The 13,585-nt window shown below is 35.8% G+C and overlaps 1 protein-coding gene across 1 annotated transcript in view; it reads right to left on the bottom strand.

The window, feature by feature from the left end:
• LOC141400579 (uncharacterized) overlaps nt 1-6,623 on the bottom strand; it is a 42,873-nt gene extending 36,250 nt beyond the window's left edge. Inside the window, exon 1 of the mRNA XM_073979823.1 lies at nt 6,079-6,623. Within this exon, the coding sequence (XP_073835924.1) occupies nt 6,079-6,247 (169 nt within the window). The 5' untranslated portion in view covers nt 6,248-6,623. The remainder of the gene's footprint in view (nt 1-6,078) is intronic.
• Between the last annotated feature and the right edge of the window lie 6,962 nt (nt 6,624-13,585).

The following is a 13,585-nucleotide window of genomic DNA, read 5'->3' as shown; positions in this document are numbered from 1 at the left end:
CAACTTTATTTGGAAAATTATGGTAAAATTATCTATATATCGTATTAATTGTGTATAGTACCAACCAATGAAAATATAAAAAATAATGATTTTATCGTTGAGACTTCTTTATAATAAATTTTGATAGATAAAAGTTGTGCTCAGAACCTGCACAATATTAGTACTTGCAGTAGTTTTCCCGTTTAATGCTAAAATGCGTTCCCGTACTCCGAAATCAAGCAAGACTTGCACTTCTCTTTAAACAAAAATAGCGCCGAAAAACAAACACCCTCTTCTCCTGTTTTCTGCCATACAATTTTGGCCTAGTAGAAAATAGCAGCAAGCATGTTCATTGGCATCTAATATGATAGCTGATACGTTGATTTTGACATTTATGCTGGAGTTTTTGCAATTTCCGTAATTTTTCCATTCCCGTATTTTTTAAGAAATTTGAATAGGGAAGCAATCCTTGACAATTCGCTCTTTTTTCTAAAATTAACATTAAAAAAGTACGGGAACACAATGGGATAACCTATACCACTATCCCTGGACAATCGCTCTCCACGGAACTTCTTTTCAATGATTGTGAAAATTTTATTATCAAATATCAGAGATGTAATGTATAATACTTATGACCAAAACCAAAAAGTTATCTAGCATGACAAAGACATTTTTGTAGCAGGAAAGGTAAATATAGTTCACACAAACTAAAATGTAATGAAACCCACTTATGTTGTACTGCTACTTCCGTTGTTTAACCGCTACGTTATTGAAATTTTTACCAATTTCACACAAAAGTTTCAGTCCATTTAACCCGCTAAGTATTATCTGATCTTCACGTTGGTTTGTACGCTTCTTCTTCATCATAAACTCAAACTTTGTTTAAAAATTTGCGGGTTATTATTTTGAACTACAGAGCCGCTACAAAATTAGTTACAATGTTTTTTTGGTCCATTTCATCCCCTGAACATTTCACCATTATCACCAAAAACTAATCATTTCTATTCTGGCCCGAACCCAACCTCCTTAAAAAATTCCTTACAATCGGTCCACAATTGCGGCCTTAAGTATAGTACACATTGACAAGCAAAACTGACAGTCATCGAGATCTCGTCGAGATATGAATTTTGGCATACCAAATAAGGGGTCTAGGACGAATATTTCGTGGTGTTACATAAACTTTTGGAGAGACAATATGTAGCATGGGATAAAAATGTGGTTCTCTACACAGAACCCATTATATATTAGGCAGTAGGCCTGTTATCTAGCAAACACTTTATTGCAATTTACATCAGAGGAAAGGTCAGTAGTTTTTTTCCATATGTAGGCTACTTTGCGAAATATATATGTCCTCAAAGAATTAAAATATCGACCAACAATAAAATTTTTATATTTTTCATACAAAAGTAATGGTCCATTTCACCCGCTAAAGAATATCAGATCATCATTCAAAATTGTAGGCATCTTTTTCGACCTATACTATTACCCGGTGCAAAATTTCGTGACTATTGATGTATAATTGCGACTTCTAGCGAGTTTATTATTACACTACATACAAATAACGGAATATATTAGGCTGTAACTATGTTATCTGATCATGCACATGAAAGGTCAAGCGTTTCACTTTCAAGTGTTTCTCACTTGTCCGGAATGTCACTTCCAGGAATTAAGATATAAGCTGTATATTAAAAATTTTCACAATTTTCACACAAAAGTTTTGTTCCCTCTAAATATTATCCGATCGCCATCTGAAATTGCAAGCTTCTCCTTTGTGATATACTCTTACCTTATTTAAAATTACGCGTTGATCGGACTATTATTGAGACCTACAGAGCCGCTAGAAAATTGGATAAATATTATGTTTTTGATCCATTTTACCCGCTAAATATTTCACGATCATCACCAATAATAATAGGGATCTATTCTGATCTGAACCCGACCTCCATACAAAATTTCGTGACGATTGGTCCATAATTGTGGCCTGGAGCGTACTTACAATTTATAATGGACGGACAAACATCTCAAAATCGCTGTATCTCGTCGAGATATGAAGATTGGTATACCATATTGGGGGTCCCCGACGAATATTTCGCGGTGTTACATGAATTTTTACCAAAACAAACTTATAATACCCTTTTCCACAATGTGGTATAGGGTAAAAATAGCATTGTAACAAAGTAATTTAATATTTTTTTCACATTGTTTACAAATTTTGATACAAAAAATTTTTGTTGCAGCAATTGACCATCTACCTTGTTTATTGTGATACGTGAAAAGTGTTGCAACTTTTGGTACTTTTTTAGGCAAAAACAGGGTTGTATATCATGTGTACTGTGATTTCGATGTTGATTTCGCTGAAATCACGTAATGAGATGATTTCATTTTTGTATGCGAAATCACGAAACGCCTTCGAAATCACGAAACGACGCCAAATGTAAATTAAGCATAAAAGTGGTAAAAATTGTAAAAACTTTTTAGTTCTGGAACAGAGCTATAAGTTGTATTCCTTTACTTGCCTGAGGTTACCATTTCTTACCATTTTTAACCTGCAAAGCGTCCCTTAACTGGAAACATTTTTAATGAGAAAGAGAGAGAGAGAGAGAGAGAGAGAGAGAACAAAAACTGCGTTCTCTTCTACCACGGGCGGTTAAAAAATGTGTAGAACTGATTTTTCGACATTTTCTTGACGATTTGGCAATGATGAAAAAATAACAAAAGAAAAAAGCGAACGCTGACAAAATAAAACTAAAAGCAGTGAAAAAAAAGAAAATTGATTTTTTATTTATTTTCGACATTGTTACCAGATCTACCATTTTTTTCGTTGCTTTACTTTTCTGGTGAAACTGGTCATGAGAGAGCAATTTTGACAGTTTCCTCTTTGTAAGGATACAAAGCTAAAACAAGTTTGAAGTCGTGCCATAAATTAACGTCGGCACTTTTGAAATAAAAAATATACGAAATGTACACGTTTGCAAAATCTACCTAAGCCATCAGTTTTCTACCTGCGGTTAATTGTTCGTATATCTTGTCTGTGGAATAACGCAAGAGCGAAATTTTGAACTATAATGCTTCGATTAATTTCTTGCAACATAGGATACTTAAAGCATCGACAATGCAAATGACGTTTTGGACGCCAGGTAGCATGACGTTTTGCAAAATGTTCAATAATTTTACATCAATTTGAGTCCTGTGTATAAAATAGCTCTTCTAACAAATATTTTTGTGTGTGTTTTTTTAAAGGAACGTTCGTTCTAGCAAATTCAGAATTTCCATCCCTGTATGAACATCAATTTACGCCGTCAACATCAAGTTTGAAGTCGTCTCAATAAATGAGCCGACAATGTTGAGAAAAGCGATGATGAAATGTGTATCTGTATATTTGCCATTGTTTATTTGTAATTTAAAGGTGCTAATCATTATTATTCAGGAAAGTTATTTTTAATATAAAAAGTTATGACTATATAAAGGACTTTGACACTTAAATTTAAGATTTTTCAAAAAGTGGATTTAATCGATGTGTGCACTGAACGACTCAAATAACGTCAGCTAAGTTTTGGACTATAATGCTAAGCATTCATTCGGTATCACTGCTACATTGGATGCTTAAAGCAACTGACATTTTAGAACACCGGTAGATTGACGTATGGTGTGCCACCGTGGTGCAATGGTATGCACACTCACCTTGCATTTTGAAGGTCGTGGGTTCGATTCCCCGGCCAGGCAACATCAAACTTTTCAACGGTGTCAAAATTCCCCTCAGTAATGTTGGCGACATTTCCTGAGTATTTCAGCCATGTAAAACTTCTCTACAAGTGGTGTCTTAAGACACGCCGTTTGGACTCGGCGATAAACAGTAGGTCCGATATTATTGAGCCAATATGAACTCATTGATATGAGAGAAGTCTCCCTTGTCCCGCATGGGATGTTTGTGGAACAATTATTATTATTATTATTGACGTTTTTCAAAAATGTCAACAATTTGGACACAATACAATAAAAAGTTGTGTTTTTTTTTTACAAAAGAACCTCCCCAATATTCTAGCAATTCTTACTATCCATCCCTGGAAATCTATTTGTCGCCGTCAACATATCAAGTTTAAAGTCGCGGCATACATCAACGTCGGTACTTATGAATGGTGACTGCGATGCAAATTTACACTTCATGCTCCTATTGTTTGGCTTATTTACGAAACGTCAGTTGCTTTACTGTCATGAAACAAATCTCATGCAATTATGTGTTCTTAAATCGAGTTCCATACTAGAGTAAGTCCCAATTTACATTAGGCGAGTTTACTTGCGGCAATTGTCAGTTTGATGGAGAGAGAGGTGAGGCATATGGTAACCATTTGCCTCTCAGCCCCCTCTCTCACCTACAAACTGACAATTGCCGCAAGTAAACTCGCCTAATGTAAATTGAGACTTAGTCCCAATTTACATTAGGCGAGTTTACTTGCGGCAATTGTCAGTTTGATGGAGAGGCGAGGCATATGGTAACCCTTTGCCTCTCAACACCCTCTCTCACCCACAAACTGACAATTGCCGCAAGTAAACTCGCCTAATGTAAATTGGGACTTATTTTATGAAAGTAGTGGGGAACTCGATCTAGGAACGCCAAATTTCATGAGATTTGCTTCATGACAACAAAGCTACTGACGTTATGGAAGACAGCCATTTTGTAGGGTTTCTGTTTTGTAAATATGAGCATAATACCACGTTTACACTTAACCGGATTAACCCAGTGAGTTTGGGTTTCAAATATCAATTCCATAGACCCGGTCCACACTAGAGCAATGTCAATGAAATTTCGACATGAAATTTTTCATTTTTTGGGGAAACACATAATTTCAAGAAACTATTGTACACGGTTTCATGTGTTCTGAAACTTTGCTTGTTGCAATGTTCGTATGAAACAAACAGTTCGTTTTATATTACATTTTCATTTAGTTTCATGTCAAAATTTCAGTGAAATTACTCTTATACTTGGTTTATATTTGCGATTCCACTCGATTTAAACTGTCAATTCCTTTGGGTATACGTCAAATGAAAACTCATCTGAAATCCATTCGAATTGACAGACGAAATGGAATTGACAGTTGAAATCGAGTGGATTTCGTAAATGTAAACTTACTATTAGTGTGGACCGGGACATAGTGTAAACGTCAAATAAATCCTCATAAAGAAGCAAGAAAAACGCTCTAGTGCAAAACGCCGTTTAAAGTGTGAATTTGCAACGCCGTCACCATTCATACATAGGTGCCGACGTTGATTTATGACATAGCCGCAAACATGATATGTTGACGGCGGTGAATAGAACAAGATGACCAAGAAATGTAATTTTTCGCGATTCATAGGATTAAAATTTAGGTAAAAAGAAAATATCAAATTTTATTAATCTATTCATGCGTTCGAAAATGTGAAATGAAAACTTTTATAAGGAAAAAATGTCGAATAAAAAAATGTATATAGAACAAGAATCCAGCCCCAGAGAATTTGTATTGCAAATTCCTTTGCAGAAAAGCCATAAGCATGTCATTTAAGTCGTTAATTCCATTGGAAATCTCTACTGCTAGCTTTATAGTCGATAATGTAAATTAGGTTTAATATTATACTAAGCTTAAGTATTTCCTTTTTCATTAGGTAAGGCTATGTTCATCTTAATGGAAAAAGTACCTGCGATACTTCCATTTACAATCCTACACGACTAATTGGATTTTTAGTTCCAACTTTTCAATTACCAAATATTCCAAGTTGTGATCAAATATCAAATACCCGCTCACTTTGGCAACGAATACAACCCTGAAGGGAAAAAACATCTGTTGCTCTGTTGTTGTAGATACAACACTGTACAAAATGGCGACAAAGTTTTAAAGCCACTGGTGAGAAATGCAACTTAATTATGACAATTGGGAAAAACAACGCTACAACAACAACAAAAACATCTGGCAAAAAAACTGAATGAAAGGCCGACACACACACACATGAACAGCAAAATACAGATACAATGACTTTTTCTTAACAAAACCAAAAATGGTTGGTTCATCTTTAAACCTTTCTTGTGTTTACATTTTGTTAAAGCTTAACTTTCTTTTGCTCACTTACCCGTATCGTTACATTCTTTCGCAACAGCTTTCCATGCTGAATTGACCATATTTCTCATCTGATAACCAGATGACAATGGATCGTAGAGACATGGATGCCTGCGAACGGCTTCACATAATTTTTGTCCACTTTGGATTTGTTCATCGTTCATACATGGAAAGTCCTTCATTTTGACGATACACGCACAACGACAACAACAAGAGCAACACTACCGACCAATTCTTATGAGGGTTTCACTTGGTCTTTGGTAATTACAACAACATTGCCTGCTGCAAATGGCAAACACAGGCAGTCAGGTCGAATGGTGGTTTCTTAGGGATTTTTATTTCTAAGTCAAATACGCACTAATCTAGTTGTCCTCATAAGATACCCGCACACACACGCACGTACATTTGTTAGTATTCGCGTCTTATTCCGATACTGTCAGCATTTGTTTTATAAACAAAAAATATCTTTCGACACGGGAAGCTAGGCCAAACTCTATTAAATCGTTAGAGAGCAAAGAGAACAACTGACCGAAAGAAATTCAAAAATGAAAACAAACCAACATGACAGAAACTTGACGTTTGGGAATGTCAGAGTTATGTTTTGGTTTCACGGCGGCGGGGAGAGTTACCAGATGTTGGGAGAGGTGTTGTGATGAAGTAGTCTGGTGATGATCATCAGATAACAGTTTCTCTATTTAAAGAATTTTTGTAGTCCTCCCAAGGACATAAAACGTGGATTTTTTAAAAAAATTTTTCAAACCCTCACATTGCCACAAAACGTCAATTTTTAAAGATTTTTTTTAAGAATTTTTTCTAACCCTCCCAAGGCCACAAAACGTGGATTTTTTAAAGAAATTTTTGTAGTTCTGCCAAGGCCACAAAACATCGATTTTTTTATGAGTTTTTTGTAGTCCTCCCAAGGCCACAAAACTTGGATTTTTTAAAGAATTTTGTGTAGCCTCCCAAAGTCACAAAACGTAGATTGTTTTGTAGCCCTCCAAAGGCCCCAAAACTTGGTCCACGGCTTCATATAGCCCCCACGCCTAAGTATATCCTCCATAGAACGGTACCTCCCTATTTCCGGTATTTTGAAGGTTGTGGCCTCAATATTCCACCGAAATGGCTGAAATTTGGTAATTGATGCTCATGTGCGATTTGTCGGTATAGGTCCGCGGATTTATATTGCCCCCATAGAACGGTACCTCCCGAAATGTCTGAACTTTGGTATTTGGTCTTCATTTGGGGTATTAAACGTACCTTATGAAATTTTTCGGTATAGGTCCACGCATCCATAGAACTGTAACACCCGAATTTCGGTATTTTTAAAGTTTTAGTCTTGTTATCACACCGAAATGGCTGAAATTTGGTACTAAGTCTTCGTTAGGGGTATTAAATATTCCCACAGAAATTTTTTGGTATAGGTCCACGCCGTCATATTTGAAGGTTTTACCGAAATATCGGAAATTTGAGTCTAAAAAACTTTCCGACAGAAATAGACGTTTTGATGTACCATAAAACGGTACGTCCTGTATTTCGGTATATTGAAGGTTAGCCACATTGTTTTACCCAAGGCGAATTTAACAAGGTGATCCAATAGTAGGTGATCCAATAGTTGACGTTAGGTTGTAGTCTTCATTTGCTGTCAATTTTTTTTGCGCGAAATATCCACAAAAGTTAGAAGAAAACGTTAAAATATTATTCGCGAAGCTTAAACATAGATGTTGTAGGCAGATATTTTTTATAGAAGCGAAATATTTGTTGTTTATTTTTGATTAAAAATATGTTTTGACAGCAAATGAAGACATCAGTTGGTATTATTGTATCACCTTCTTTCTTACACCATGGTCTTCTTCATAAACGAAAGGAAACTAATTGTTCCATTTTACTTCAATACAACTCGTGGAGGGCATAACAAGTTCGGCCTGCCAAGTCCACAAAACGTGAATTTTTTAAAGAATTTTTTGTAGACCTCCCAAGGCCACAAAACGTGGATTTTTTAAAGAATTTTTTGTAGACCTCCCAAGGCCACAAAACGTGGATTTTTTAAAGAATTTTTTTGTAGACCTCCCAAGGCCACAAAACGTGGATTTTTTAAAGAATTTTTTGTAGATCTCCCAAGGCCACAAAACGTGGATTTTTTAAAGAATTTTTTGTAGACCTCCCAAGGCCACAAAACGTGGATTTTTTAAAGAATTTTTTGTAGACCTCCCAAGGCCACAAAACGTGGATTTTTTAAAGAATTTTTTGTAGACCTCCCAAGGCCACAAAACGTGGATTTTTTAAAGAATTTTTTGTAGACCTCCCAAGGCCACAAAACGTGGATTTTTTAAAGAATTTTTTGTAGATCTCCCAAGGCCACAAAACGTGGATTTTTTAAAGAATTTTTTGTAGACCTCCCAAGGCCACAAAACGTGGATTTTTTAAAGAATTTTTTGTAGACCTCCCAAGGCCACAAAACGTGGATTTTTTAAAGAATTTTTTGTAGACCTCCCAAGGCCACAAAACGTGGATTTTTTAAAGAATTTTTTGTAGACCTCCCAAGGCCACAAAACGTGGATTTTTTAAAGAATTTTTTGTAGACCTCCCAAGGCCACAAAACGTGGATTTTTTAAAGAATTTTTTGTAGACCTCCCAAGGCCACAAAACGTGGATTTTTTAAAGAATTTTTTGTAGACCTCCCAAGGCCACAAAATGTGGATTTTTTAAACAATTTTTTGGAGCCCTGCCAAGGCCACAAAACGTGGATTTTTTAAAGAATTTTTTGTAGACCTCCCAAGGCCACAAAACGTGGATTTTTAAAGAATTTTTTGTAGACCTCCCAAGGCCACAAAACGTAAATTTTTAAAGAATTTTTTGTAGCACAAAACGAGGATTTTTTAAAGAATTTTTCTGGCCCTCCCAGGGCCACAAAACGTGGAGTTTTTAAAGAATTTTTCTGACCCTCCCAAGGCCACAAAACGTGGAGTTTTTAAAGAATTTTTCTGACCCTCCCAAGGCCACAAAACGTGGAGTTTTTAAAGAAATTTTCAATGCCACAAAACGTGGATTTTTTAAAGAATTTTTCTGGCCCTCCCAAGGCCACAAAACGTGGATTTTTTAAAGAATTTTTTCTGGCCCTCCCAAGGCCACAAAACGTGGATTTTTTAAAGAATTTTTTCTGGCCCTCCCAAAGCCACAAAACGTGGATTTTTTAAAGAATTTTTTCTGGCCCTCCCAAAGCCACAAAACGTGGATTTTTTAAAGAATTTTTTCTGGTCCTCCCAAGGCCACAAAACGTGGATTTTTTAAAGAATTTTTTCTGGCCCTCCCAAGGCCACAAAACGTGGATTTTTTAAAGAATTTTTTCTGGCCCTCCCAAGGCCACAAAACGTGGATTTTTTAAAGAATTTTTTCTGGCCCTCCCAAGGCCACAAAACGTGGATTTTTTAAAGAATTTTTTCTGGCCCTCCCAAGGCCACAAAACGTGGATTTTTTAAAGAATTTTTTCTGGCCCTCCCAAGGCCACAAAACGTGGATTTTTTAAAGAATTTTTTCTGGCCCTCCCAAGGCCACAAAACGTGGATTTTTTAAAGAATTTTTTCTGGCCCTCCCAAGGCCACAAAACGTGGATTTTTTAAAGAATTTTTTCTGGCCCTCCCAAGGCCACAAAACGTGGATTTTTTAAAGAATTTTTTCTGGCCCTCCCAAGGCCACAAAACGTGGATTTTTTAAAGAATTTTTTCTGGCCCTCCCAAGGCCACAAAACGTGGATTTTTTAAAGAATTTTTTCTGGCCCTCCCAAGGCCACAAAACGTGGATTTTTTAAAGAATTTTTTGTAGCCCTCCCAAGGCCAAATTTTTTGTAGCCTTCCTAAGGCTACCAAACGTGGATTTTTTAAAGAATTTTTTGTAGCCCTCCCAAGGCCAAATTTTTTGTAGCCTTCCTAAGGCTACCAAACGTGGATTTTTTAAAGAATTTTTTGTAGCCGCAAAACGTGGATTTTTTAAAGAATTCTTTGTAGCCGCAAAACGTAGATTTTTTAAAGAATTTTTTGTAGCCGCAAAACGTAGATTTTTTAAAGAATTTTTTGTAGCCGCAAAACGTAGATTTTTTAAAGAATTTTTTGTAGCCGCAAAACGTGGATTTTTTAAAGAATTTTTTTGTAGCCGCAAAACGTGGATTTTTTAAAGAATTTTTTGTAGCCGCAAAACGTGGATTTTTTAAAGAATTTTTTGTAGCCGCAAAACGTGGATTTTTTAAAGAATTTTTTGTAGCCGCAAAACGTGGATTTTTTAAAGAATTTTTTGTAGCCGCAAAACGTGGATTTTTTAAAGAATTTTTTGTAGCCGCAAAACGTGGATTTTTTAAAGAATTTTTTGTAGCCGCAAAACGTGGATTTTTTAAAGAATTTTTTGTAGCCGCAAAACGTGGATTTTTTAAAGAATTTTTTGTAGCCGCAAAACGTGGATTTTTTAAAGAATTTTTTGTAGCCGCAAAACGTGGATTTTTTAAAGAATTTTTTGTAGCCGCAAAACGTGGATTTTTTAAAGAATTTTTTGTAGCCGCAAAACGTGGATTTTTTAAAGAATTTTTTGTAGCCGCAAAACGTGGATTTTTTAAAGAATTTTTTGTAGCCGCAAAACGTGGATTTTTTAAAGAATTTTTTGTAGCCGCAAAACGTGGATTTTTTAAAGAATTTTTTGTAGCCGCAAAACGTGGATTTTTTAAAGAATTTTTTGTAGCCGCAAAACGTGGATTTTTTAAAGAACTTTTTGTAGCCGCAAAACGTGGATTTTTTAAAAAATTTTTTGTAGCCCTCCCAAGGTCGCCCAAAGGCCACAAAACGTGGATTTTTTTAAAGATTTTTTGTAGCCCTCCCAAGACTACAAAACGTGGATTTTTTAAAGAATTTTTTGATAGCCCTCCCAAGGCTACAAAACGTGGATTTTTTAAAGAATTTTTTGATAGCCCTCCCAAGGCCACAAAACGTGGATTTTTTAAAGAATTTTTTCTGGCCCTCCCAAGGCCACAAAACGTGGATTTTTTAAAGAATTTTTTCTGGCCCTCCCAAGGCCACAAAACGTGGATTTTTTAAAGAATTTTTTCTGGCCCTCCCAAGGCCACAAAACGTGGATTTTTTAAAGAATTTTTTCTGGCCCTCCCAAGGCCACAAAACGTGGATTTTTTAAAGAATTTTTTCTGGCCCTCCCAAGGCCACAAAACGTGGATTTTTTAAAGAATTTTTTCTGGCCCTCCCAAGGCCACAAAACGTGGATTTTTTAAAGAATTTTTTCTGGCCCTCCCAAGGCCACAAAACGTGGATTTTTTAAAGAATTTTTTGTAGGCTTCCCAAGGCCACAAAACGTGGATTTTTTAAATAATTTTTTGTAGGCTTCCCAAGGCCACAAAACGTGGATTTTTTAAATAATTTTTTATATCCCTACCAAGACTACAAATCGTGGATTTTTTAAAGGCCACAAAACATGGATTTTTAAAGAATTTTTTGTAGCCCTCCCAAGACTACAAATCGTGGCCACAAAACATGGATTTTTTTTAATTTTTTTGTAGCCCTCCCAAGGCCACAAAACATGGATTTTTTTGCTGCCCTCCCAAGGCCACAAAACGTGAATTTTTAAAAGAATTTTTTGTAGCCCTCCCAAGACTACAAAACGTTAATTTTTTAAAGGCCACAAAATATGGATTATTAAAGAATTTTTGTAGCCCTCCCAAGACTACAAAACGTGGATTTTTTAAATAATTTTATGTAGCCCTCCCAAGACTACAAAACGTGGATTTTTTAAAGGCCACAAAACATAGATTTTTAAAGATTTTGTTGCTGCCCTCCCAAGACCACAAAACGTGGATTTTTTAAAGAATTTTTGTAGTCCTCCCCACGCCACAAAACGTGGATTTTTAAAAGAATTTTTTGTAGCCCTCCCAAGACTACAAAACGTGAATTTTTTAAAGGCCACAAAATATGGATGTTTAAAGAGTTTTTGTAGCCCTCCCAAGACTACAAAACATGGATTTTTAAAGAATTTTTGTAGCCCTCCCAAGACAACAAAACGTGGATTTTTTAAAGAATTTTTTGTAGCCCTCCCAAGACTACAAACGGTGGATTTTTTAAAGAATTTTTTGTAGCCCTCCCAAGACCACAAAACGTGGATTTTTTAAAGAATTTGTGTAGCCTTCCCAAGGCCACGGGGATTTTTAAAAGAATTTTTTGTAGCCCTCCCAAGACTACAAAACGTGGATTTTTTAAAAGCCACATAACATGGATTTTTAAAGAATTTTTGTAGCCCTCCCGAAACTACAAAACGTGGATTTTTTAAAGAATTTTTTGTAGCCCTCCCAAGGCTGCAAAAAGGTGGATTTTTTTAAGAATTTTTGTAGCCCTCCCAAGGCCACAAAACGTGAATTTTTTAAAGAATTTTCTGAAGCCCTCCAAGACTACAAAATGTGGATTTTTTAAAGGCCACAAATCATGGATTTTTAAAGATTTTTTTGCTGCCTTCCCAAGGCCACAAAGTGGATTTTTAAAGAATTTTGTGGCCCTCCCAAAGCCACTAAACGTGAATTATTTAAAGAATTTTTTGTAGCCCTCCCAAGGCCACAAACCGTGGATTTTTTAAAGAATTTTTTGTAGCCCTCCCAAGACTACAAAACGTGGATTTTTTAAAGGCCACAAAACACGGATTTTTGAAGCCCTCCCAAGACTACATAACGTGGAATTTTTTAATAATTTTTTTAGCCCTCCCAAGGACACAAAACGTGATTTTTTTAAAGAATTTTCTGAAGCCCTCCCAAGACTACAAAATGTGGATGTTTTTAAGGCCACAAAACATGCATTTTTAAAGATTTTTTTGCTGCCTTCCTAAGGCCACAAAAGCGGATTTTTAAAGAATTTTGTGGCCCTCCCAAAGCCACAAAACGTGGATTTTTAAAATAATTTTTTGTAGCCCCCCAAGACTGCCTTCCCAAGGCCACAATGTGGATTTTTAAAGAATTTTGTAGCCCTCCCAAGACCACAAAACGTGAAATTTTTAAAGAATTTTCTGAAGCCCTCCCAAGACTACAAAATGTGGATGTTTTTAAGGCCACAAAACATGCATTTTTAAAGATTTTTTTGCTGCCTTCCTAAGGCCACAAAAGCGGATTTTTAAAGAATTTTGTGGCCCCACCAAAGCCACAAAACGTGGATTTTTTAAATAATTTTTTGTAGCCCTCCCAAGACTACAAAACGTGGATTTTTTAAAGGCCACAAAACATGGATTTTTAAAGAATTGTTTGTAGCCCTCCCAAGGCTACAAAACGTGGATTTTTTAAAGAATTTTTTGTAGCCGTCCCAAGGCTGCAAAACGTGGATTTTTTAAAGAATTTTTTGTAGCCCTCCCAAGGCTACAAAACGTGGATTTTTTAAAGATTTTTTTGTGTGCCTCCCTAGGCCACTTCCTGAAACAAAGGGTGCTTCTATAGACCCTTTCTGAAAGAATAAAATTCAAAATACCTTTATTTCCCACCCAATAAAACCATCCAAATA

The sequence above is a fragment of the Musca autumnalis genome, unplaced genomic scaffold, assembly GCF_047663935.1.
Source record: "Musca autumnalis isolate F117 unplaced genomic scaffold, ASM4766393v1 scaffold_4, whole genome shotgun sequence".
NCBI lineage: Eukaryota > Metazoa > Arthropoda > Insecta > Diptera > Muscidae > Musca > Musca autumnalis.
The sequence above is the reverse complement of the archived record's forward strand: the minus strand, read 5'-3'. Positions and strand labels throughout refer to the sequence as shown.